The sequence below is a fragment of the Manacus candei genome, unplaced genomic scaffold (genome assembly GCF_025592945.1).
Source record: "Manacus candei isolate 608988 ecotype Guabito, Panama unplaced genomic scaffold, ASM2559294v1 h1tg000011l, whole genome shotgun sequence".
Lineage (NCBI taxonomy): Eukaryota > Metazoa > Chordata > Aves > Passeriformes > Pipridae > Manacus > Manacus candei.
This window is the reverse complement of record NW_026138059.1, coordinates 5,522,851-5,550,172: the sequence shown is the minus strand read 5'-3', so window position 1 is coordinate 5,550,172 and position 27,322 is coordinate 5,522,851. Positions and strand designations below refer to the sequence as shown.

At 37.4% G+C, this 27,322-nt stretch overlaps 2 protein-coding genes across 5 annotated transcripts in view; both read right to left on the bottom strand.

Moving 5' to 3' along the window:
- Window positions 1-1,220, bottom strand: part of KIDINS220 (kinase D interacting substrate 220) — a 75,544-nt gene extending 74,324 nt beyond the window's left edge. For all 3 annotated transcript variants that reach the window (XM_051778251.1, XM_051778252.1, XM_051778253.1), the window contains exon 1: window positions 1,070-1,220. The gene's annotated coding sequence lies outside the window, so the exon portion shown is untranslated. The remainder of the gene's footprint in view (window positions 1-1,069) is intronic.
- A 4,015-nt stretch (window positions 1,221-5,235) lies between these two features.
- Window positions 5,236-27,322, bottom strand: part of MBOAT2 (membrane bound O-acyltransferase domain containing 2) — a 98,263-nt gene continuing 76,176 nt past the window's right edge. The window contains exons 8-13 of one of the 2 annotated variants that reach the window (XM_051778317.1): window positions 23,471-23,663; window positions 20,406-20,509; window positions 19,995-20,059; window positions 15,013-15,145; window positions 12,398-12,549; window positions 5,236-11,838 (exon numbers count right to left, since the gene is read on the bottom strand). In XM_051778317.1, the coding sequence (XP_051634277.1) occupies window positions 11,616-11,838; window positions 12,398-12,549; window positions 15,013-15,145; window positions 19,995-20,059; window positions 20,406-20,509; window positions 23,471-23,663 (870 nt within the window). In that variant the 3' untranslated portion in view covers window positions 5,236-11,615. Of the gene's footprint in view, window positions 11,839-12,397; window positions 12,550-13,561; window positions 13,657-15,012; window positions 15,146-19,994; window positions 20,060-20,405; window positions 20,510-23,470; window positions 23,664-27,322 lie in introns of those variants that run through there. The other variant, XM_051778318.1, reaches the window with a different exon arrangement.

Here is a 27,322-nt window from a genome sequence, read left to right as displayed (position 1 = left end):
TGTCAACTAGATTATGGCACTAAGTGCCACATCCAATCTTTCCTTAAGCACCTCCAGGGACAATGACTTGACCACCTCCCTGGGCAGTGTCTAATCACTCTTTCTGTGAAGAAATTCCTCCTAATGCCCAACCTAAACTTTCCCTGGCACAGCTTGAGGGTATGTTCTCTCCTCCTACTGCTTGTTGCCTGGGAGAAGAGGCCGATCCCCACCTGCCTGCAACCTCCTTTCAGGTAATTGTACAGAGCAGTAAGATCACCCCTGAGCCTCTTTTTCTCCAGGCTAAACAACTCCAGAACTCCCTCAGCCATTCCTTACAGGAGCCTTCACCTGCTTCGCTGCCCTTCTCTGGACTCAAAGGAGTCTCTGTCTGAACATCAGGAAACACTTTGTTACTGTGAGGGTGACCCAGCACTAGCACAGGCTGCCCAGAGAGATTGTGGAGTCTCCGTTCTCGGAGATACACAAAAGCCGTCTGGGCACTGTTCTGGGTGATCCACTCTTGCTGTCCCTGCTTGAGGAGAGGGGTTAGACCAGATGACCTGCGGAAGTCCCCCCCAACCTCAACCATTCTGTCATTCTTCATCTTGGAAATCACATGCCAGAAACTTTCCTTATCTACCCTTATCTACCTTTCCGAGTCAACAGAAGGAGAGGAACTCGGAACAAGAGGCTCCCCCGCCGCCAGGGCGGGGCTGACAGGAACCCCGGCCGTGCTCGCGGCACCCTCGGGACGCTCGCGGTGCCCCCGACACCCCCACCGAGCCCGGTCCGCCCCGCACACGGCGCCGCCGGAGCCCCGGGATGCCCCGGCCGGAGCGGACACGCCGCCGCTGCCGGCCCGCGGCCCTCCAGTGAGGGCATCGAGGCTTGTGGTACCAGGCCCCAGAGCCCACCGCGGACATGCATCGCTCTCGCCCCGCGCTCCCCCGCGGCCCCTCCGGGAGCGGCCCCGCGGTGCCCTTTGTCTGGCAGCGGCAGCGCCGCCTCCCCACCCCCCCCGCTACCGTGTCCTTCCTCTGCCCTTCCGCGCCCGGCCCGCGCTCCCCGCCTTCCCCCCGCCACTCACCCCACGGCCAGGGGGACTCGGCCCCTGCGGCGGCTCCCCGAGCCCGGCCGGACAGTGACACGGAGAGAGGCGGCGGCCCCGAGCGCTGCTCAGCTCGCCCCGGCGGCGGCGTCCGCCATCTTCCCTGGCTGCGCCTCCGCCCGCCCGGGCCGTGACGCGCGGGGGCGGCTCCGCCCGGGCCCGGGCGCGCCCGTGGCCGCGGGCGGTGGGGACGGGCAGGGCAGCCCCGGCCCGGGAGCGCCGGCGGGGCAGCGCCGAGGGGGGCACCGCCCGGGACAGCCTACGGCACTCCTCCGGCTGCTGTCTGAAAGAAAAGAGGGGGGAAAAGGTTTGTAGAAAATTGCTGCTGCCTGACGGATAACCCAGAGACAGGTGGTGTTCAGACCGAGGGTGAGGGCTGCTGCTGGGAAACAGGAAAAAAAAAAAAAGAGTTAAGTCTCACCTCACCTCGCTGTTGTCCGTGAAACTCGTATTCGTTACCCGGTGTGCAACAAGCCAATAATCACATACTCGAGAGAGACTTCGGTTATTTATTTATTCTCGAGGGCACAAGCCTGCGTGCTCGGTGGGATTCCACAAATCAAGCAAGCCCCGCCGGAGTTTATGCACCATTATTAATAATGTTGATGTTAGTAATGATTTGAAAATTAATAACGCTGAGGGAACAGCATGAAGCCGAGTCGGGAGTTTAAGCTGGATACCAGGAAAAGGTTTTTTACCCAGAGGGTGGTTGGGCACTGCAACCGGCTCCCCAGGGAAGTGGTCACAGCACCAAGCCTGACAGCGTTCAAGAAGTGTTTGGACAACACTGTCCAAAGTTGTTGGTCAATCCTCCCACACGGTGGGATTCTTGGGGCATCCTGCGCTGGACCAGGAATTGGACTCGGTGATCCTGCTGGGTTCCTTCCAACCTGGCACGTTCTACGATTCTACAATTCTAAGATTTATACACGGAAACTCAGTGTCAGTAACCCCCCAAGTGCAACCCCTTGGTTATGGTTGGTTTGTAATTTCCGTAACAGTTACATAGCCCCAGCTAACTTCTACGCATGTTCAGGGGAAGGGTCTCCACTTCTTTTTGACCTGTAGGAGTGATTTTTAGTATTACAATGATTGTCCAACTATAGGATACATGGACCTTGGTCTTTTGCCAAGCAGGCAATAAATACAGACATACATCAAAATCTTGTTAGCTCCAGGATGTCCTTGAGTAAGGGATGCTGGCTGCTCTCTGTTCCACTGATTAGGCCGCCTTTCTTGCTGATTAGGCCTGGAAGTACACCAAGATCAGAGTACATCCTGACTTAAGATAATTTTGACATATTCCACATTTTGCAATAACACCACATACCTTGAGATTTACCAGTTTCTCCCAGACTCCTCCAAAGCCCAGATGACCAAGCAGCTTCACAGGTATTTTGAAAATTCCCCTCACAGCCCAGGCTGGGGTGTGTGTGGCTACAGTCAGCTGATGCCATTCCCTACATGTTATCAGTGCTTTCAGTGATCCTAAAAATACGTCTAGTGACTGTAAAATGCCACTTCAATCTTCAGCACAGTCCAAATTCATGATAACAGATGCATCTAATTCATTTGGACGACTGGATGAGAGATGATCTCTAATGACTATAGCAATAAGATCTCCCCAGGAGATCATGGAACCTAGCTGAAACCTGGGATGGCAGCAAACCAGCCAGGCAAAGGAACAGAGCCCCCATTTCTAAGGTTACTGAGTCCCAAGTGTTGATATAAATCTTTACAACACTGAGATATTTCACCTCTGTAAAGAGCTATGACTGTTTGCTTCCAACAGGGCTTCCTATATATCCCAAATACTTATAATCCAGAAAGCATGCAGCAAGTGCTTTGCTGACTTTTTTAAGCATGAATTCTCATATGACCTTAAGAAAGTCTTCACACCCTGATAAAATATACAGCTGTCTTTCATGCACAAAAGTTGTTAATACAAAGCAAAGGTGCAAGTTGTGAAATTCAAAAGCTAAATCCACTTAGATATTGCCCTAAAACACTGGTTCAGTGGAAAAACTGGGAGAGATTAAGTACTTAAAGCATATTCTTCTTCTTTACACAATAGAAATACAATACGAACAAATGGAGGATGAATCCCTGCAGTTAATGCTGAGCTGAAAAGTGCCCACTGTGCTACCTGAACATGTGTAAGGGCCACTATTCAAGAAAGAGTGGTCCTGATGCTTCAAGCATCTGTGTAATCTTATTTACATAAGAGAAACCACAGTCCGACAAGACTGCCTCTTAGTATTTATAGATTTTGAAACATTTTCAAACTATTACCCTTTTTTTACAGAATTGATATGGAAACATATATTAGTATCTCACTTCATGATCTCCTCATCGCCCAAATCCTTATTCCAGTATCAGTGTTTCCACCCATCAGGTGCTAGCTGTGTTTTCACCCTGCAGTTACAAAGTTATTAGGCAGAAACAGTAGCTCCTTCCCTCCTGCACAAAAAGGAACTGTACAAACACTGGGAATATGGAGGCAGAGAAAGCACAGTTGTCTGTATGGTTCTTCACTTTCATCCACTTGTGCTACAGATGTATCCAGCTCCTTGTGCTCTTCCAGTTGTACCCTACACTAAGAAGAACAACGCTTTCTCACCAGGGATTACTTCACAGGCAGTGAGATGTGGTCCCACTGTGGTTTATTTGGTTTGGAAAGATAAACTTTAGCCCACCCAGAGTAATAACTCTTTTTCTATTATACACGACCATGCTAGGAAGAGCTGTAAGATATACTGCTAAACTCTGCTGAGGGTACAAGTCTCCAACTCTGATCTAGAAAGTAGGGTGAACACATCTCCCCCTAGAATGACTTCTGTATTCTATACTGAAACATCCTGCATGTTATCAGGAAGTTACTCAGATGGAATTAAGTTAATTATAGACACAGGAAAACATCTGCTGGCTTCAGGATGTTCTTAATCATGACACTTTCTGTGCGGTATCTTAAAAGAACAGAGTTAAAAATTTCCATCACCAACAAGTCTTAGCATTCTGAAGTAGTACCAGAAAGCTGTGTTTTATCGTAATCTGTTCAAATTAATTTTTCAATAAACGCAGGAACGTTTGGTTCATGAAGACACTTCATACTCCTGACCGACTCTGTTGTGAATGTTTATTTGTGAACATAAATTCTATTGCAGTCTAACTTCTGGTTAGAATGACACAAATCACCAGAGCTTCTAAAATTGCATATAGCTTGTCCAAGAATTCTGAACACACAAGGCTTAAAAATACCATTGCTTCAGTAGGGCCTTTCAAGAGAACAACACAAACATTCCAGTATTCCTCTAGGGTAGGACCCCTTGCAGAAACAGATCTGTGTAAAGGCAGAAACAGATCTCTGTAAAGATGTCTTCAAAAACATTGGCTTTACAAGGTTTGTACAGAAGCAGAATTAATACCAGACAAAGAAAAGAGAAAAAATTATTTAATAGTGTTATAGTGATATATAGTCATATAGTTCAATAGTGATATATAATATCCCTTCTTTTCTCTAACAATCTAGGCACACATGGTAAAAACCTGCAGGTCAAGAAGTCTCAGTCAGCTTTAACATCCTGTCACCAGTCAACAGAAACTGCCTTAGCAGAGTCCTGGTAGTCAAGTTTCAAAAAGAAGAAAAAAAAAAAAAGGAAAAAAAGAAAAAAAAAGTGCATGTATGGTACCCGTTTAGCCCTGCTTCTTTGGAACCATCAATCAAAGCAGCAGCTTCTTCAAAACACTGAATTTGATTTCTCAGTTATGAGGTTTCCATTTCTGAAGCTAAAAATACACCAGTTGGTCATTTCTGGAACTAGTGCTTGTCAGGCAGCAATATGCTCCAAGATGGAGGGTTGAAAGTTGCTTAAGTATCTTTCCCAAATAACAAGAGGCTAGACTTGAAATTTTATTTACCAGCTCTACTGGAAAATAATTATATACATATACTTGTATATGAGCTCTAGAAAACAAATTAAATAAAACCAATTTTGAAGTAGAACATTCCAAATAACAGTGTAAATGCATGCAGTGTATGTTTAGTAATTAAAAGGAGAAACCGCATTAAAATAATTTTGTTCTTTACTACTGATTAAAGACAGACACCAAAGAATTTAGACAAAAACAAGTTTGCTTTTCTTTTAAACTACAGTTTAATCAGATTTAAAGACACAAATTAGAAAAAAACATTTATAGGCAAGTTAAAAACACCTTTAAAACATAACAGCATGCTGCTTCTGCAGCACTGCTGAGACAAATTAGAAATAAGTAATTATTAAAATATCACAATCACAGTGTAACTAACAGTGGTATTTTAATTTTACCATACACCAACACTTAGTTTATGGATCTGTTGAAAAATAACACTTTTTAAAAAATATATATTTTGGAATAATAAAAATGAAATTCACTGACAATGTATTATAATCTGAACCAGGAAAGGCAAATTTAGGAACACTGTAGCTATCCACTTTTTAGGGGTGTTCTCTCACCTTAACATACAGGTGGTTGGAGGCATAACTACTTCTGCATTGAGGTAAAACTATTCCCTTGAATGTGTAACCAAGGCAGGAAAGAACAAAGTTCCATATTTTAAATTCTTAAATTGAATAACTTATTACAACATCTTTGAATAATGCTATGTTTACCCATCTTACACTATTTTTCACCCAATACATTTTGAATGTTCTCTTCTAACTGATCTAGAACACATCTGAGGTCTGGGATTTAAAAATAACTACCTAATTACTATTGTAGCATTTTGACACCTTTGTCACAGTAAGACACATCAGCAGATTCTTCATAGAAATAGTCAATACCACTGGACAAAAGAAGATACAAAGAAAAGATGTAAAGAGAAGTGATAAACACATCAAAAGGCAAAAGATGCATAGGCAAATACTCCTTAACTTATTGTGACAATTGTTGCACCATTAATACATAGTGTTGCACTATTCCAATTACTGGTCTCTAGGCACCCTGTTTCTCTGCTTTTTATTTCAGATTATATTGTCCCAGTCTTGAATCTGACTAGAGCATGGACCACAGCTACCTATTCATATGACATATTGCAGTGAAACCTGAAAAAATCTAGCTTGGGGTATTTATCCCTTAGAGAATGAAAGGAAGGAAGAAGATTGTGAAGAGGTCTGTTTTGCCAGGAGGTGTTTGGAGTAAGGTGCTGGACTGAGTCACTACTAATATAAAAAATTTCCTCTGAACGTGGCCTTATCTCAGATCTCAGTCTGAAGTCAAGATTTCTATTCATAGCCTGAAGGAGAATATCCTGTAAAGGTTGGTTTTGCAACAGAATGAAAGAAGCCTTTTCCTTGCCACTTAAAGTGTAACCAACAGATTCTACTTTCACCTTAGGAAGCAGAAAGCTTAGTAGTCTGAGAACAGAGCCCCACAGCCTTCAGATGTAATGTACAACTGGAGGGCTCAACACCAGCCTCATCTGAATATTGATATAGCTTATTTTAAGTGTATTTATGCACACTATATGTAACTACAGTTTGTCAACTCAAAGTTTACACAAATTATATGGATATGTACATGGGTTTAGAAAATCTAAAACCATCTAAAACCAAAATGGGGGCTAAGTCACTGGACACAAAACTAATGCACAGACAATGATGAAGCGGCAAAATTTGCTTTTGCAAATTTGTATACCTAAACTGAGCAAAATTATGTTTTAAATATTTAATGCGATGAAAATTGATACAGTTGATGGCTACATTTTGTAAAAAACCTACAAAAAGCTCATCTCAAAACAAGTTTTTAAGAAATTTTGTTTTCATTTCGTTTTGACCATAACAACCAAGTGCTGCGATATTTGCAGTTGTAACCTTGCAGGGTGACTTTGTGGATGCCTGGATTTCATGGTGTTTGCTAAATGTCTAGGTTAAGACAGCACACACATCAAAAATCCAGACAGATGTAGCATTGAGCAGTGGCAGGCTAGGTCACAAGCAAGTAGAATCTCTGCCAAGCTCTGCACAGAGGGTTAGCTCCTCCCAGGAATTGTGTAGCAAACCCTTCCAGCCACAGACGGGACATGTTCTGACTAGAAACTTCTCCACTGCCAGCTTTTCCACCATGACTGTGAAGAAAGTGAAGACCGACAGTGAGATCCAGACAGATCCAGTAATCTTATGAGAGTAGGCTCAATTCACTAGAATATCTGTTTACATTCTTATTCAGAACAGCATATAATACTTGTTTAAGTATTTATTGCCAATTGATTTTTTAAACAGGAAAATTTAAAAATACTCCCAAGTGCTGCTCAAAGTAGTATTGGATCTAAATAAATATATAAACGCTAATAATGTAGTGAAATGCTGTGATGAATCAGCACAGAAATAATGTGTATTTTTTTAATACATAGAGTCTGCTTCATATTAAAATCCTTAAATTAATTTCCATCTGTTTTTCTAACACTGATCACTTTTCAACACAGATGGCAATATTTCAAAATTTTCATTGAAACTGAAAAATTTTCAAGCCTGATTTCAGAAGTCAATGAGAATAACAAATGAAAGACTTAAGGATAAGGGAAATAAAAGCCTAAATTATTGTCACTTGTGCTTTTAAATTTCTTCATCATTCAAGGCCAACTTATAAAGTTGAACATGTGAAAGTTTACATATAAGCAACAGTGATACATTTACAGGCAAATGTGAAGACACATTTGACCATGTATTTAAACAAATTGTCAACAATTTGTTTGCAAAGCTTCTGAGAGAAAAATCTAGACTCTGTTAAAATTACGTTTGATGTGAATTTGACGGGAGGTGAGGATCTCAAATGTCTCCCCTGCATCAGAGGACATTTTACCACTAATCAAATAAATGCCATCAAAAGAGGCAAAACTACCTAGTGTGCATCCTGTCATACAAGCCTAGCATTTATATTCACATTACTTATTTCCCTGGGGGAAACAGAACAAGTTCTTTAAGTGTAAAATTCTTCTAAAAAATAATATACTATATTGGTAAAACTGATACCATATGACAGTGTAGAGCAGGGAATATACAAAGATCTCTTCATAGTCTTCTCACTAAAGTATGATTTGTTATCAAGAGCATATTTTTAAATGTCACCAATTATTGAAAGCCTATCTACATGTCAACTTAAGGAATGGCCACAGAAGAATAAGTTTCCTGAATAAGAAGGGCATACCTATAACTGCAAAGCTAACAAAGCTTCTGATTAAAACAGTAGTGGGCACCACCAAAAGTATTATTTAAATATGTAATATATATCTCTTTCATTAATACAGAATCATAAAGGTTAAAAAAGGTTAAGCAAGCAAATAGTTACTCTCAGGGTGACTACATTTACTAACTAACATTAACTCATTAAGTGCCTGACCAAACTGTTCACAATAGGCAAATATCTGCAAAGCACCATAAAATTACGAATGATATGTTGTATTTACTTTTCATAGTGTGCTGATCCGCAATACAGAAAACACTTTTACCTTTTGGATATAAATTAGTTAATAAGTGAAAGAATACTTTCCTTCATGCCCAAAACATACATAGGAAATTTACTTTCTACAATTTTTCTCAGAAAGAACGATAGTAAACCACCACCATCCTTTCAAATTCAGTATTATCAAATGATGTGTGTAAAACCTAAAAATTATCTAAAGCATCGAGGCTGGCTGCTCTTGACTTTCTGACTGAGTGGGCAAAAAGGGTCCAGTGCAACAGCAAGGCAGAAAATGAGTAAAGCAGCAGGAAAGCAAAACCAACAAAACCCCAGTTTGACTAAAATCAGAGTGCTGCCATTAAAACAAAACACCTCTTTCCATAGTCCCCAAGAGAATTCATTTACATGAAGAGCAGATTTTGGTTCAAAGTACTTTTATACTCAGAAATTACATTTAAAGGGTAAATTCTAAGACAGTACACTTAAATTCTGTGTAGAATTAATTGCCATAATTTTCTTGCACTGCAATTATTTAATGGGTTCAAATAATGAAGAAAAAAAGTCATGTCCAATTTTAAAACATGTATCTTGCCACCTGTGCCCAACAAAAGCATGAACATATTTTCTTGATTGTTTTAACTTCCCTAAATACAAAAGTTCTGAATGAAACTGTACCTGTGAATTGACTCACACTGAAGTCACACACAAGCCTGCACTATCCTAAACCTGCTTATTTTCTGGGAGTGTTTACAACTGTTTTCATATTTCATTAAGAAGAATTAGTAAGCCTCCATTGCACACATGCCAAAAGAAGAAAACAAGAGTACCAGAACATTAACAGAAAACGGCACACTGGATGTTGTACTGGCATCCAAAAGTGTTTGTTTGGGTAGATATGGAGACTGAACCAACAAGATGAATTTAAGTTCAACAGTAACAAATGCTGAAAGAATCAACCCCAATTTTACTTACCCACCCAGAAATTTGCAATTCTAATTTGTTCTCTTATGTAAATATCCCTTCAAGTACAGAAAGCAAAAAATTGTCTTTCCTGATTCTGTATCTAATAAGGATGACCAAAAAATAAACTAGTGTTCCCTTATTATTAACAAGAAAAGCATAATGTGGTTTCAAAGAGGCATATGATAACCATGACCCCATGTAAGGGGAAATCTACTTGGGCAATCAAAGTAAGGATTTAGAAATCAGATTATTTTATCTTAAAGATAATACAGCTGTCACTGAAACAATGAACATCCCTGCTCATCTAAACAGACTCATTTGCTCTCATTTAATATTCAGTTTCCCCTTCCTAACTGTGTAGACTAATTAGTGCTAACCTATATATATGGAAAAGTATGTTATACTCCTCCTGGAGTTTTAGGCAAGGAGCCAAAGGCCAGATACAGAACTATGGCAGCACAGAAACAACTCTGACCAAACTCAGGAACTGGTTCTTTGAGAGTACACCAGAAGTACTGTGACAATTTTTGCATGGTTGTATCCCCAAAGCTGAGGACCATCATTGCACTTCTGATTCATCTGATTCATCTGATCGGTCCTAAATATTCAATGAAAAATTTAAGGTTCAAAATATTACAACATTTTTCTCACTCATTGCTAGTTATTAATCAACAAGCTGCATTATTTTTCTCCGGTAGTATTTTGTGTCTGGTTTAAAATTAAAAATAAACCCCATGTGGATAAACAGTTTGAGTTTACTTAAAAAAATTATAAGAAAATATAGAATATAAGCAAATAAAATGTAGCCCTTTAACAGCAGTACTCTAGCAGTGACCATCATCACAATAAATGGTCTGGAATAGACATAACCACTGCATTGTTTCCTTGACACACTTCCATGATTCAGTAGGTCAGATATTCTGAAGGATTTCTTTCTTCTATTAGGTTACCCACAAATATGATATGAACTTTGCATCTAAAATTTAAAGAAAAAACTTTTCCTCAAATTCATACACTTCTTTGGATAAAGGACCATCAATTATCAAGCATATAGAAATTGGTTATGATAGTCATTTCATATTTGACTACCTACACGCTGGAGCTTCAAGGTAATTTTGCTATTTTATACTGAAAGCATCATCAACTAACTGATGCCTGAAAATTCAAAATAACTTTAAGTATTAAAAATCACATTTTGTAAAACAGTTCTATTCTAGAACAAGTATTTCTGGTATTTAAGGGCAAAACTACACTTTCACTGAAATCCCAGTGCTTGCATGTTGTCTTCTGTGCCTTACGGCCACTTTTTCTCCTCTAGCTGCAAAGTGTTGGCAGTGTTTTATTGGGTTTAGGTACTTCAAAATAAAAGGAAACTACATTAGAGCCATCAAGCCCTGGAAAAGGTGAACCTTGAGTTGTTTTTAATCTGTTCAGAAGGGCCATTTTAATCCATTCAGAGTAATTGTACTCTTTATGAAAGAAACCTAACTATAATTTGGCATCAATGTTTACAGTTCTGTAATGTACTGTAATAGTTTGAGATACTTTAAGAAAACCCTCCAAATACTGAGATGCTTATTGCAATTCCCTTTTAAAGATTCAAAAGCCTTCTAGTGACTTTGCATTTCCTATTTTTATCTTTGTTATAGCATATAGTGTTATATATTTGAAATGCGCTTTCCATGTAAAATCAAACTTGAAAACACCCACTTAGAAACAATATTTCAGTAAATAGAGGGTTTAAGGCAAGTCATTCATTTGGAAAAATCATTTTCCATTTGTTAATCCTAGATTGACACAATTTTATTCCACCCCATCAGTGCCTTGGGATACACAACGTACATTCAGCAAAGGGCACACATATGACCCTATGGACATACGTTGCAAGTCCTGAGTGCCCATTGAAATAATGGTAACATCTTCATATAAGGCGTGACCCACAGGGACATGGCATGGGAGGGGTTAATTTGTTTTGTTTCCAGTCTTGCTATTGAATGTGATTTTCCTAGGTAATGCATTCTTTTCTTACTAAACATCTTTGCAAACAAATACAAACCCCTTTAAAAGGTGCTAAAAATGGGTTTCTGAAAACATACAAAATATATTCATCATAGTATTTCCTTAATCACTGTTTTAATGTTTGATATCTGCAGGTTATTTCTTGTTTCTGACTGAAACTATTATTTGTTGTGGAGTAACTGTTCTTTTGCAAAAGATTTTCTTCTTCTAGTGTTTTGGACCACACAGGCTGGATGGTTTCATGCTTTTTACTTCCTTTTTGAGTTCTTTTCAACGGAAATACCAACAACACCAGAATGCTGGCAATATGAAGACAGAAATAGCAGGAGCTAAAAAACAAAGAGAAATAATAATTCAATAAAACTTTCACCACTCATACAGGATACTTAAGGAATAAACTGTCAAAACCTACTTGCATACTTCGAATGTAAGATAAGAAAACATTAGTATTTCCTTTAAGAAAAGTAAAATAAGGGGGAAATCAGAAATTAAGTCCTCCTTTACAGTATTTAGTGCTGTAGCAAGATGTAAAGTGAACAGAAATTCGCTTTCAACTTTTTTTCACAAGGTACTTCTGGGAAGTCAATATCTAGTCTTGCTGTAAAATAATTCAAGGGCATATAGTAATCTCTAAGGTACCCTCTGTTTTGTTTTTGGTTGGGTTTTTTTCCCTGCCCCAGGAAAAATAAGTCTAATATGACAGCAAAATGAAAGCACTCTAAGGTTTTTCATACACAACACACACCACGTTCAAGCACTGGAACAGAAATACAGTCCACTCAGATAACAAATCAATTTTATAATTATGATTACAATAGCTTCAAAAATCTTACACTGCAGAAAACACTTCTATTTCAAGTTAGAGAAAAGGAAACAGAATGTGCTTACCTGTAAAAGGTGAAAGAGGGTTTTACAGAGAGCAGTACAAATGGCACGACTGTGTAACTTATTGCTATTTGAGTTGCCATCCATGTTATAATATCATAACACACTTTAACAGCAGGAGATTCAACAAAATAGTGTCTGATATTGTTTCTTATCTGAAAAAGCAGGTAATAGAAAATTAGCTTAGGAATAAACCTTGGGAGCTCAGTTTGTTGCATTGACACAAAATTCATAGGATGAACTGAAATGCTACAGTTTGGTCAAATATCTTTGAACTACTCAAAATGTCCATCAACTTCAACAGGAGTCAGTTCAAATTCCCTGCTCTTCATCCAACACAGGAATTTAAGCATTTATCAATTTAAGCAGAATTTAAGTAAATGAATCCTCCATAAAACCCAATGCAACTTTGCACTGGTTGTCTGAATCAGGACAACTCTATTCTATCAAGGCATTCTATAAATATAGAGGGTTGCAATAAATGAAAGCTAGAATCTTGATGAAAGCTTCTATATGGTAAGTCATTTTCATATACTTGTTATAAGATATATTTTAGGACAAGCAGAGTATAAATCAGAATATACAAAATATCAGTTCTAATTATATATTTCAGAAGTCTTAATAACAACTATTATCTAGTGGGATTGATATAAACTGACTAAATATTCTATGCTGTCTTCTTTTGTTTGTAAAATTCTGTTCAAACAACAGAACAACAAAGGTATTTGAAAAAAATCCAAATCCAAAACCCACACAGATTTGGGTTCAGTTTTATTTAAGTCTATAGTTAAAAGACACCAGTAAATCTTTGTCCTTCCTTCCTTTGACTGAACTACCATCCTTGCTTTAAATCTTATTTGCTGAGAAGCCAAGATGGGCTCCATTCAGCCTCTGTGAGCTTGGTATCACAGTTTCCATCTCCCAGTCACTTGCACTGAAGCAAAAATGCAGCACCAAAGTGCACAGTTTAGTTTCTTCAAATCTCCGTTTCTTTAGAACTCCTGTTTCCAAAGAACATACCCAAGGCTAGCTCTTGCTGATTTAATTCTTTACATTAAATCTTTCTTTACCCTTCTTGTTCTTACCCAAATTGCCTTGTAGATACAGCATTGCCACTCAGCCTTTGCTTAGTTAAGCTAAGTAAAACAAGTCATTCTGGCCACATACCCTTCATCCTAATCTCCGCCCAGTTTCCTCCTATGGTCACATGCAATGACTTGTTCCTGAGTTCTGTAGAATTCAGATGAAGCTTCACAGAACTTCTTGTAGAGAAATCTTGTATTTTAGGACTTGAAGGACAACTTTAAACACAAATCTACAACTGCCCCTAGTAAATACCTGATTTTGAAATGTGTAATGATTAAAGGAGGTAAAGCAAATTGAATACATGCTTAGGCATGACAGAACAAAGTGTGGACCAAAGCTACCACACTTTGCAGTTAAAGGCTAATAGAGTTAAATAATGACTATGCTGAAGTACTTCTAATATATCTTAGCAGTTAATATTAAGTACCTGTTAATACAGAAACTCAAACTATTTTTTTTTACTAGCCTATTGATTGATACATATGAAATGTGAATACAACACACTTTACTAGAGAAACTCAGGATGAAGTGCAGTGAACACTCCAATTTACTGGACTCATCTCACTGAGTAAACGACTTTTACCTGAGAACTGTCCCAGAACCTTGGCTTTTGCACCAGCCCCTGGCTGATAAATGTCAAAAGTTCCCTGTGATAGTCTGGAAGAAGAAGAAAGCTACATCTATTGTAAAGAAAGGAGTCAGTTCTGTCAAACAAGGACTGTCCCCTCAGCTTGTGAAGAAAGAGATGCATCTGTTTTATTGCTGTAGAAACAACCCAAGTCTGAAATACCACCTTCCCTAGCTATTAGAGCAACAAAGAGCAGTCTGCTTCATTTCTTATTTTCCTGGTTCTTTCAATGAAAAATGTGGTCAGTTATGCTGCTCTGACATGTAATTTGTTCCTCTTTTCCACTGAGTAACTGATAAACCTGTCTCTGTTCTTACACAGCTTTCTCAAGCAGAACTGTGAGAGATTTCTTGGCAGATTTGCTGGTTCCATATGGTTCTGAGTAGCAGCTGCAAAAGCTTGTTAATGTGACTGCACTGCTGGCTGGCCAACTTGAAATGGTAGCTGCACTAGAGATTTTTATCTGCTGCTTGACAGGGAGCATTCTTTAGTTACCACCTTTACACTAGTTCTGGACAGAAATTAGGGAGGAGTAAGACTCTATAATATATAACATTAACATCCACATTTCAAGCTACTCATCATCAGTGATTTCTTCAAAATTATCTTAGATAACATCAACCTATTCATTATGCCAGTAACAGAGGATCAGTTAATACAGAGGAAGAGCTTCCACAAAAGATATGCTACAAAGATGTTATAGGCTGTGTACAGTCTTCTTTGTTTCCACCAATCAACCCTTCCTTACATCTAATCATTCCCATTGCTCTCTTAAGTGAAAAAAGTAAACACCCCTATCAGACAGATTGTATATAAACTGTAAAGGGCATCTTTGGACTACAGAATATGATTAATTTTCTTTAACAAAACATATTATTTAAGCAGATACTTGGTTGGTACTTACAGCTCGTGCTGCTAGTGTCATTAGTACTCCTGTTAAAAATGTTAAATAATATCCTGGGTAAACCCCGTGCCAGATGGCAGAAAGGATGAAGGTTTGGATCGTTGGGCTGAAGGTGGCTCGCTCATAGCACACTCTAGCAAGTCAAAAACAATTCAAGATAAATAACACAAGTCACTCACAATCTTCTCAGTCATCCTTTTTACTTTTACCAGTTGCATCTCCAACACAGAAGTTTGAATGCAATTGCAATTTCCTATTATTTAATAATATTGCCACTGTATTATGACTCACAGAAAATGTTTAGAGCTATTCACAGCTCCCAGTTAAGCCCTCAGTGCAAACCTGTGCTCAGTGCCATCACACATGGTACTTATTCATAACGAAGGGATACACAATCATCCAAAGATGGGTGTTGGTGTTAATGAGGGATCTTGAGCCATCCAAGAATGTGTTTGAAAAGCTACACTGGAAAGTGCAGGCAACCCTGGAGACTCTTGCAATGAGTCAGATACATGTTTTTCACAAAATGAAAGCAGCCTATAGGAGAATGGGAAAAGTAACTACTCCCTTCAATTTTGAATAATAAAGAGATTAGAGTTGAAAATATGTCTATGTGACACAATTAGGTGAGCATGATGATGAAATTGTAATAAATACTCTAGTGTTGCAAGAGTATCAAATAAGGACAATGCTGAACTCTATTAATTAAAAATTGAGACTCTGAACTATTAGGCAAGGTCCTATAGTAAAGAATTCTAGAAGAAAGAAAGGAAAAAAGAATCCAAGAAAGGTATTTTCTAGAAGACAACATTATATGACACAATGACAAACCATCATGATGTGGAAGAATGATAGGAAACATGGTAAGGTCCTGATATGGCTTCACCAAGATTTCTTTATTGTCTTTAATGATCTGAAAACCAAAAAGCAATAGGAAATATGGAAACAGATACAAACTAACATGAAGCAAAAATAAACACCACAACCATGCATGAACACAAATCTATAGCTAACACACAAAATGAGTTTTAACTAAAAAGGCCATAGACACCAATATGTAAAAGGTTTTGTAACCACATAGCAAGTAACAGAAAAAAAGAAGAGAATTCACGTCTATTATTTAAAGAAGATGACAAGCTAATGATACAGAGGGCTGAAACAGTCACTACTAATCTAACTACTTTACTACAACTTCCATGTATACAAAAGATTACTGAGACCTACTGATGCAGTCAATGTTGAAGAGCAGAAGGCAAAAAGACAGCATCTGAATAGGGAAAGATCAAAAGTGTATTTTGCTAATTTAGTTTATTCCAGTCAAATAGATGTGGTAACTTTTATCTTATGAGGTCTTCAGTGCAGGATATGAGCACAACCCTCTCCTCCTGCCAAAGGGCTTCACTCACAATGGCCAATAAGATGAGAACATGGGGCTAAGTGGAGGGCAGGTGCTTGCATGCTTAATACACAAAACTATCTGAGGACATTTGCCCCAAGTACATCACCTTAAAGACAAAAGCAGCACTGGGCCAGGCTAAATAGTAAACATAGAATTTCAAAGAAACATTTTTGACAAAGAATCTGTCAGCCTCAGAAGTACAAAAGCTTTAGGAAAATTTGTGATGAGTCAGGGAGACATCTTGGAGCAAAATACCAGTCACCAAAACCTCGTTTGACACTGACAGACGTCACCCCACCAGCACTATGACCTCTGTCTCAGCCAAGACAGAGCATCCCTGGTAGACATAGTAGCATCCCTGCACCCAGGTAGGGGACTGTCAGTGCAGTGTGCCATGCCAGGGAGCAGGATCTCATCCCTGTCAGCTGCAGGTACAGGAATTTGTGGCGTGCTTTTCTAATGGGCATGTGAATCAGCAGATTCACAGCGAGTTAGAGCACTCACGTCTCCCGCAGGTAGTGCATACAAGCAGGGGGCCCAGACTCCCAGGAGGAGGTGTGGGTTTGCATCCCATATGTCCTTGGGAGAGGAGGTGCAGTTTGCATGTAACTGTGTGTGTACATGTGTGCTTTTTAAACTGCTCGGGATTAGTTACAGAAGAGGGTTTAGAAATGTTTATTAAACCACAGCACTAAGCACACACAAAGTGTTATCTGTTCTAGTACTGCTATTAATTCTGAACATATATTTTACTGAGCAGTGGTTAATTATGTCTCATTAATAAACTGATACATGGCTTCAATCTTTATTTGGTTTAAACTACTGAAATAGTTCCCTGAAAAGCATTCAAGACCTAACAAAACTAACTAAATTAATTAACCAAATTAACTAACCAAATTTCAGCTGTATCAATGCAAGTCAGGTAAGATATACTACAAAAAATCATCAGGTTTCAATTTCAAAGAGTAAAAAGTACACTTAAACTCTTCCATGGATTTGGTAATAATAAATCATGTTCAAATGCTTCATTTGACATTCCTAAAAACACACCAAGGAAATATGGTCATCACAACAGGTTGCAAAAATATATTCAAATACAGGTGGTTCAGGTTATCTTATCCATAATTTGCTCTAGAAGTGGGAGGATGCATCAACTGTTCAAGAAGAGTACTGCCTTTTGTCTGGTTCTATATTTTCATTACTAACTTGGGTGGTAGACTGAGAAGTACATTTTTCCACCTTGTCTTCCCTTCCTTTTTTGAGGTGGAAGGTGGGATGGACGAGATTGGCATTGTTTTCTTAGCCGATATAGCACTAGAATCCAAAATGATCTTGATAGACTTGAAGGATGTTCTGAAATCAACAAGATGAAGTCCAAAGCATAGAACATCTAATAAGAAAAGTGGAAGATACAAAACAGTACCATTCCTGTAACATTCCTGAAAAGGCGTAGCTGGGTATGAATATGAATCAACAGTATGAAACGCTGAATATCAGCTGAGCATGAATCAACAGTAGATTGCTGCTGCAAAAAAAGACAGATATAACACTCTTCCTAATACATCACAGTATTACCTACAGAAAATAATGGCAATTAATCCAGTCAAATTATTCAACTCAGCCTGTAACAAGCCAGGGAAAGACCTTGAAGGTCTTAGCAGAAATACTACATCCACTCTAAGAAGACAGGAAGTTTGGAAAGAGGTCAGAATCAAGTAACAAGAACCAGAGAAGTTTTGCAAACATGACCAAAGACAAATGGCATTAGACGGTTTCTTCGGAAAAGAGAGTGAACAGGCTGAGGGGGGAATGTAACAGCTTTCCCAGTCAGGAAACACTATTGTGGTATGTATTGTTGATATATGCTGCCATGTAAACATCTATTTTAACTTGCATCCTTGTAACAATAACAGCTCTGAATTGCTATATCATATGATCTACGTTAAACGTTTACTAAAATTCTTTGTGATCTGTAGCTCCATTAACTGTGTTTTTTACAAGGAGTTTGTTTTTACACACAATCAGGGTTTAAATCCTGTGATTCTGGTGGTCCAGTTTTGCTTTAGAGAGTATCAGAAAAAACCAGAACAAATGCTGATGTCTGCTATTTCATGTGAGATAAATGGCTAACAGTTTAGGTACTTCTATAAATGGTAAAAAGGTGAGGCATTAAAAGTGGATGTTTAAAGTAATACATAAGCTTGTGCTCCACTCTAATTGTTGTAGCATTGCAACCAACCAAATTATTAGTAATATAATATATATTCTCTAACACTATCTATGGACCTCATATACAATCAATTAAAACAATCTTACTTGCAACAAAACCTCCAGAAAACATCCACCCTTCTCCCCTTCACTGTGGTAGAATAAAATTAGATTATCCTCAAAGATTAAGACTATCCTCAAAGATTCTTCTACTATTGTTTTAAAAAATATTTATTAAAGGAGATGTTTTAATTTTTCTTCACATCTTATTTTATTGTCACTCTGAGCAACTGATTTGAATTTTTTTTCTTTCAATTCTTAGCAGAAGTGTTATGCTTCTTCACTAATAATTTAGGAGATTTGAAAGTTTGCTGAAATACAACCTTTTCCTGTTAAGTTTTAATACTGATAAATTTCTGTTCTCTAACTAAATTAAAATAGCTAGATAACTTATTTTCTTTATTAAATGATACATTTCAATACCTGCAAACATGCAATTCTTCTTTGTTCATTGTCTTAGCAATAGATCCTGTTGACCATTGAGCCAACCAGAATAATCACATAAAACTCAATTTCTGTTTTTAATTGAGTCAGCAAAATATTTAGGGATGAAATTATGAAAGGAAGAGAAAACACTATGAAGAAATTTGATGGAAGAAACATCCTGTTGCCAGCTATCTTAGAATAAGGGGTTAAGCCCTCTGAGTGATCCCAAGATAAGGGTCTCAAACTTGCACCTATTGATAGAGATCCAACTCAACAGACTGGAAGAAGGGAAACAACACTCACATGCTATTCAGGAACACTTTTACTTTCTAGTTACCACAAAGAAGTAGAAAGATGTAGTTCACAGGACACTATACCTGTTTCCCAGACAAGGAAAGAGTGCAGCTGAGGGATATCTGCAATTTCTGTTGACAGCACATTGTAGGGTTTGATGTCTCTTGTGCAACTCTTAATGGAAGGAGCACAGAAAGATCTCTCACAAAACGTATGGAAGTTCCTATATCACTATCTGGCTAAAAATAATGCAGAGCTTTCACAGGCTGAGATGTAGGTTTTGCCTGCTGTTCTCAGCAACATGCACTGGTTTGAATGCTAAGAGAGGAAAAAAGACGCCTCCACAGATTAACAGTTTTATGTTCCCTTTGGCCAGTGAAGAAAAACTGTTTCTGTCATAACCTGACAGTCTACACTAAGAGTGAAGTCTTAAATTCAGAGGCTTTAATTCAAGTATTACAAGAAGAATGTCCTGTGGAGTTGCTAAACAACTGATGTTTTGTGGGGTTTTAGCTTTAAATGTTACATCATCTTCAAAGAAATATTTATCTAAGAAATTTCAGTGGAAAAAAGCTTTCCTTTAAGAAATAAATACCTTTTGAGCCAAAGAGCTGTTTGGATATTCCAGTTATCAAGAAACATCTTGAAACTTGTGGAAAACTGTAAAGTAAAAAAAATTAATTATTTTTATAATCATAAAGTGTTATAAAGTGTTTCAAAATTCTCATGTATAAATTATAAACCCTCCCCCACCAATTTTGTGATGAGTTGAATAAGTTATTTGCTCAACTACTTATAACCACAAAATATTTTGGAAGACAACTGACAAGTAGAACATGTTCAAAACAGACTATTTTCCATCCTTTCCTAAGGATGTGAACACATCATTTCTGACTTAAAACGTATTCACTGCCTTAAGGAACAAAATGCGTAGGGAAAGTTACTGAAATTACAAACAACTACCTACATGGGCATGTAGGTTTTTTTAAAAGAGCCAGAAACAAACCTCTATTTGCTGGATTCTCAGATTTGATATTAGATCCCAACGTGTAACTCCATTTTTATCATAGCCTCTAAAACCAAACCCTGCTGCATTATTAATTGCATCTGCTGCAAAGAAACAAAAAGAAACAAATTAATTATAAACCACCTGTATTACAAATTGTGCATCACACAGCATGTAGTTTGTTAAAAGTATTTATCACACCTTAAAGGCTACATTTATTTTCTCTTTTAAATACTGAGGATCACTTGAACAAACAGAAAACAATCCAAGCAACATACTGGATTTCAATTCAAAAACTTGTACAAAAGCATAAGAATGAAAGGCAGCACTATCTACTTCACAGTACAGGTGTTCCCTCTCTCTCATAGCATCTACTTAGACTTGCTTGAGCAATCTGACAGAAAAACAAACTTAATAAGATGCATCAAGACTATGAAACAGTATCTGGTTGTAATGATTTGAGACAGCAGCTCAACGCTCAGATGCGTGTCCTTGGTCTTCACTATGCAGCAACAGCAATGTTTAATGCATAAAGATAAAATTGCACAATTCCCTTCAAGCAGGTGCACATTCACAGCACCCCATGCAGAGCAGTGCAACCCTAACAAAAGAAAACAGTAATTTTTTAAGTGATGCAGAATTTGTCAAACCTCCACTAATGGAACAAGGTCACTGTTAACACCTCTGAATGTGACGTGTCTACACTGCACGTCAAAGGTCAGATAGTTCAAAGCAAACAATGTTTTTGCCTAGGAGAAAAAGCACTGCTGTCATCCAGACTACACAGGAAAATCCAAGGGATCTCTGCTGCCTGCCCCTTTCAGTCATTACTTTTGCCTGAGCTTTGTTAGCTCAGACATTAAAATTTCCTCAGCTGTTCAAATTAGGATGGCCACATGCAAGGAAATGAGATGGTTTTTTTTCCCAAGCGTTCCCTCTGTTGAACCAGGTGCTTGGTGGAATGCACCCAAACATGGACACACATCCACGAGGCACGAACCCAACCACTGACATGGATGGCTAAGGGACCATGGGCAGAAGAATGCCAGCCCTTCTACCATGTCACAGGAGTCCTGAGGAACTGGAATTAAGGCAGGCAAGAGGCTCTGCAGAAGCCATACAGATCTAGTCCTCTAGTTACAGGGCCCTCTTTGTTAGCTCAGAATTCATCTAAAGCACTGTAATTAGATTGTGACCTTTTCAACTACAGCCAGGAATGTGGGAGATACTGCACAGGTTTTATTACCACATTGAAAAGAATTTACTTCATACAATAGTCACATGTTAAGAAAAATTTGTATCTTCTGTAATTTCCTTTCTTCTCAACAACTTTTTGAAGGTATTAATGTTGTGTATTTGGAAAGTATAAGAAACAATTGACTCAAACACACAAACGGTTTCTTTCCTGAAGTTCAGTTTTTCCTGTTATCCACCAGTTTGGAAAAGGGCTTTGTAACATTTCATTGAATACAGGGTAATTTATAATATTTTTATTTTCTTGTGAAAATTTTTTAAAAAAGCATCTTTGAAAGCAACAAAATCTGCTGCCCTACATCTGATGTCACTGATGTCAACTTCAAATATTAGGCAATGGTTTTATGCTCAATTAGAAACAGCTGAAGACACAAATCCCATACTCTTTTGCTAGCTAAAGTACAAAGACTACAGCTAGAGTAACTACTCATTTTATTCACAACCATTTTAGTAATTATTTCTTTAAAGTAATTTATTTTATTAACAAATTTTTTTCTGAAGTAGCATACAACTCAACAGCATAACATCCAGTAAAACTGCTAAAGCCCCTTCATATTCTACTCCTACCAATATAAGTTTAGATGAGACAAAGTGGAAGGAAGAAGGTTTAAAAAAAGATATTTAGCAAACTAAAAGCACAGAGTTGGCATCGTTTATTTTTGTTGGTATTTTACCAAAGGAATGCTAGCTCTATACTTTTAGCAAGTGCATAAGGACAAGTCTATTTGAAGTATTAAAGGAAAAATCCCACCAACTAAGATTATTCATTTTTCAGATGACTCCTATGATTTACAGATGATGATACGGGTGCATAAGACCAGAATATTTGAAATTATTTCATTCCACAACAAGCCCCAGAATTACTATATCCAGACAAGCTGAAAGCGTTTCATTCATTGACCAGGAATGAAACCAGCAGCTGTAAATGAGTCATGCTGCTCTGCTACACTAAAGCTTTCTTTATTGCATTGTTCCCACAGATTCTCTCTCAAAAGAATTATGAAACAAATATGTAAAACTGGAGAGGAGGAGGAAGCTGATGAAATCTGTTGTGTGAGCCACTTCCAAGATGTCAACTTACATGAATAAAGTATTTTTCTGTTGTATGTGTTGTCTTTTTCAAATAACATGAAGTGAAACACAAAAGGTTCTTTAAACTATATAATTTATTCAAGTTTAAATCAATTACTAAGGATGTTTTCTCACCTATCATCCAAACTTTTAGTAAACAAAGACTAAAACTGAAGTGACACCCATCAGATTCTGAAAACAGTACTGCAGATGCCACCTACTATTAGCAAAAGTACAATACATCTGAATTTCAATATATTCATTTTCTTTCATGCTTGAGTAACATCAAGCAAATTACTAACCACAAAAAATTAACTTTGCCAAAAGATATGCCAAAAATCAAGGTATCAAAATGAATTTAAAAGAAAAAAAGAGGGATTGTACATTAAACTAGATTTATTTTTTTATTATTATTATTTTTTAAAGTTGTTGCTCATTAAAACACTACCACCCCCCAAAACTCCTAAAGTTTCACTCAGACTTCTAAAGGAGACTAAGATCTCATTTGCAACACTGACGCAACACTGTGCTTACATTTCTGGTACCTTTTGTTTCTCAAAGAGAGAGACACTATGGAATATACTCTGCCAATACCTCAGAATATTTCAATGCAATCAGGTTTTCCTAAGGCCTCAAGAGGGCACTGCCACTTTTTAATATATGCTTAAGTGTGCAGCATCTTAAATGAAACTCAACACGTGCTCTTTTTGTTATTACTATATTTTTAAATATATACTTACCTAAAGTCCATGCAAAATAATACTTGGGTCTGGCAGCCATAAGAGACACATATAGGTAGAAAAACCTTACAGGCCATGATGCTGTAGCTCTGAAGTTATCATCAATGTTGTATTCCACTGGCAAAGTTTTTGTAATAGTCATGTGGAAGAATAGGGACAGTCCACAGATCAAGAGTTTCTGTGCCACAGCTATCTGAAAGTTTAAGATGGAAGAATTTGTAAGCTTCATTTTTTTTTATCTTCTGGAAACAAAGGAAAATTATAACCTTCCTTCCCTATACAGATACAAATGTATATCAATTTTTCTGTAATATATACTACCAACTTTAAAATAGTTGGTAACATTTTACAGAGACTCGAGGAATATTGTTACATTGATCAAGTTGTGAGCACCCCTTCTCCTGGCAAACACAACAAATCCAGTCTGACTACAGTAAGCCCCTAGAAACCCTTCAATAATGGGAACACCTTTTGCAGCTCCATTTTTTTTCTTATTTCATTGCCAAAGTAATGAAGCAAGTAAATTTTTAAGACATCATAACACAAAACATATAATCTAGGACAGAGTACAACTACTGTAGAGATGCCAAAACAATGGCAAAGCTTCAGTTTATTTTCAGTAATCTTTGGCATAATGCAGGTGTTCAATTGCTGCCCAACTTAATATAGCAATCATCTCTGCCAGATTATTACAGTATTTAAACGCTAAACCAACTAAAATATTGAAATAATTTATGAATTTTCAGCCAAAATACCTCAGTTCTATATAGATCTGTTTTCCCAACAAGAATGATCAAGCTATAAGGGGACAAATAATATGCTCACAGATGTGTAAAATTATGTTGTTTGGGTAGGACCTCCTCAGATTTTCTCAAAACTCAGCTTTGCTATCTATAACCAGCACAGTAAAGAATCAGTATTATTTTTAGGAAAACATTTCTATGGTTCTATTATAAACCGTAGAGTGACTGCTCTAAATCACTAGTCTGATCCACACCCCAAGGACAGATACTTTAGGAACTTTCACAGAACATGGTAACACTTTAACCAAGTACCAACAAAAGAGAAGTTTGAGAGTTGGTTCATTAAAACGTAATTTTAAAGTTTTTATTTTAAGTAATCTCAATATTTAAACATTACAGTTTTAATTTACATTAAAATTCTCCAGAAACTAAAGAAAACAATCTATTTTTCTTTGAAGCATCAGAACAAAAAGATAATCAGAATCGTTTTTCTGTCCATGCTGTTTCCAGTATACCTGCCCAAACTTTTAAAGATAACATTCTGCTTCACTGAGAGTTCAGCTTCACATATCTAGTTCCAAAATAAAGGATAATTCTGTTTCATGATACAGAATGGAGCATTAAACATCCAACTGAAAACACAGACTTTGGCAAGACACACAGTATCAAAGATTCACCCAGTCACACAGATGATACAGGTGATACAACCTGATAAAAAATTTGACTTGGCAAAGCTGTAAAATGGTGAGGATATTTTTGAATATTACACATATTTCATGTGGCTCATCTCAGAAGATACTTCAGAGAGGATCAGGAATCACAGCTATTTAAAAAAACACAGCTGGGAAATTCAGGAGGCAGCTACCAATTAATGGCTAAAACTGGTGTTTAATTACTTGTTTCTACTTGCTTTCTAATAAGCCTCATTTGAATACTTTACAACAAGAGTTCAAAATGAAGGGCGTTAACTTTCTAAAAGTGTTCCTTTCTTATTCTAGAACTATTATTCCACCTCTCTCTCTGTTAGAGCAGAAGCAAAGTTCAGTTTGCTTTAATTTCTATTTCAATTCCTGAAAAAGTTATGTTCTTAAAATCAGTGTTAATAATAACACTAATGAATCTTGAATTCTGGTATGCAGTACCTGATAAATGCAAAAGTTTGATGTTTGTAAATACCAAAAGGAATCACCCCAAAGTTCTGAAGACAGCTGCAACAATTTAACTTCAAAGTCTAAGCTACAATTAAAAGTCATGTTCAATTTCACATGAGAAACAATATTTATAATCTGGTAACACTAACAATCAAAATATGAGCATGAATATATAAAATAGGTGCTTTCCATCTGAAAGTCACCATAAAGTCTAAAAAACTGTTTTGGCAACTTATAAGTCATGTTATGTCTGTTTAAAGACCTGCTTTGTGCCTCTGCCATTGTTTATCAATTTTTCTATTAGTAAATAAAAATCATTAATCTGCCCATTCAACCCGAAATCTGTTTAGTACCTCTCTGAAGGTTCTTAACTAAATTGTGGAGGTGTGAACCCTCCTTTTAAGGTTTGGTTTCAACAAAATTTACCTTAAGAAAAAATAATGAACTCATACAGGACTCTGCCACAAATTCAACTTTTTCTTTTTTTTTTTTTTTTTTTTTAAATTATACTACTTCACTCAATAATTATACATCCCAGCCTGCTGATACCACTTACAGGAATCAGTATCAGGGATATTAGTGTCCTTAGAAAACTGTGGTGGAGATAAATATCTTGCCTCTACAAAGTCTGGGAGCTGCAGTTTCCAGACTGGTTTAAGCAGAGTTTCTGAAGGACAAACCAAACACAAGCTGCAATGCAAAGCATCAGTTCTGCCCTGCCTCCACTCCTTGGCTGCAGGATTGGCTCTTGTTCCTTACATTAGAGAAACAAATCAGATGAAAACCTCGATTTTTGGCATTTTATGTGGGGTTTTTTATTTGGTTGTTGGTGGGGGCTTTAGGGGGAGTGGAGGTGCTTTGTTCTCTGGTGTTTTTTGGTGAGTGTTTTTTTTTGTTTGGTTCGTTTTTAATGGCAAGTTAGAGTCAGGTTAGATCAAATTATCTGAACCAGGCTACAACACTGTGCATTGACACCAACATAACCCTACAGTTCAATTACCTATAGAAATGCATTTGGTAAAACATTAATTCACTTCCTATTACTTAATTAACCAGGTTATTAATAAAAGCTTCTTTGCCAAAGCATAAATGGGCAATCACTGGATTGCACATTCACAGGAGTGTTGGTCAGTTTTTACAAGGATGAAATAACTTGAAGTTTAATTTCATTTGCTCTTTAAAGTTTTCAACGTACCAAAATAACTGGTCTGTTAAGGAATTAAAAGACCATAAGATGCAGGAGAACTTTGACCTGACATGAATTAGCACATACAAATTATTTTACAACAAAAAGGTAGAAAGTCCTGGTTCATTTAGTTTTGATGAGCAACTGGGCATACCTGTATAAAAATATCAAATATGGTCAACACTGGGAAGTGGAAAAGGTACTTAAGCTAGAAGACAGTGCCAGGACAAAATTAAATGTGCATAAATTAGATGGGAATATAATTAGGTTGAAAGCTAGATACCTAATTTGAGAAAGGAGTTCAGGAACAGCTTTTTAATTGAAGAAATAAAGCTAAAACACTCACAGAGTTCAGGAATTTTAGAAATATATTACTGTATAAACATGTATAATATATAAAAACAGATACAAAAAAGTAGAGAGGAATCTTTAAAATTTTTATTTGAATGAACTTCTTGCCTGATAATCAACAAGAAGCTCAGTGTAATATTGAACTATATTAAAGCACATGATGTGGGGGAGGTGGGTACTTCAGATAAAAATTATAGGTAATTAAGAAAGAACTCTAAAACCTGTATGAAGAGTCTGATAATAAGCAAAAAAGCAGATATCTGCTGACAGGAATCTAAGGGTAGCCATAATAAAAAGAAACTTACAAAGACAGATATTAATTTCTGAGAGTTGACACCACTTTGAGCACCAACAACTGATAGCTTGCAAAAAGGCACAATAGGAGGGATATAAGAAGTAAGTTTTAATATGGTGACTTGAT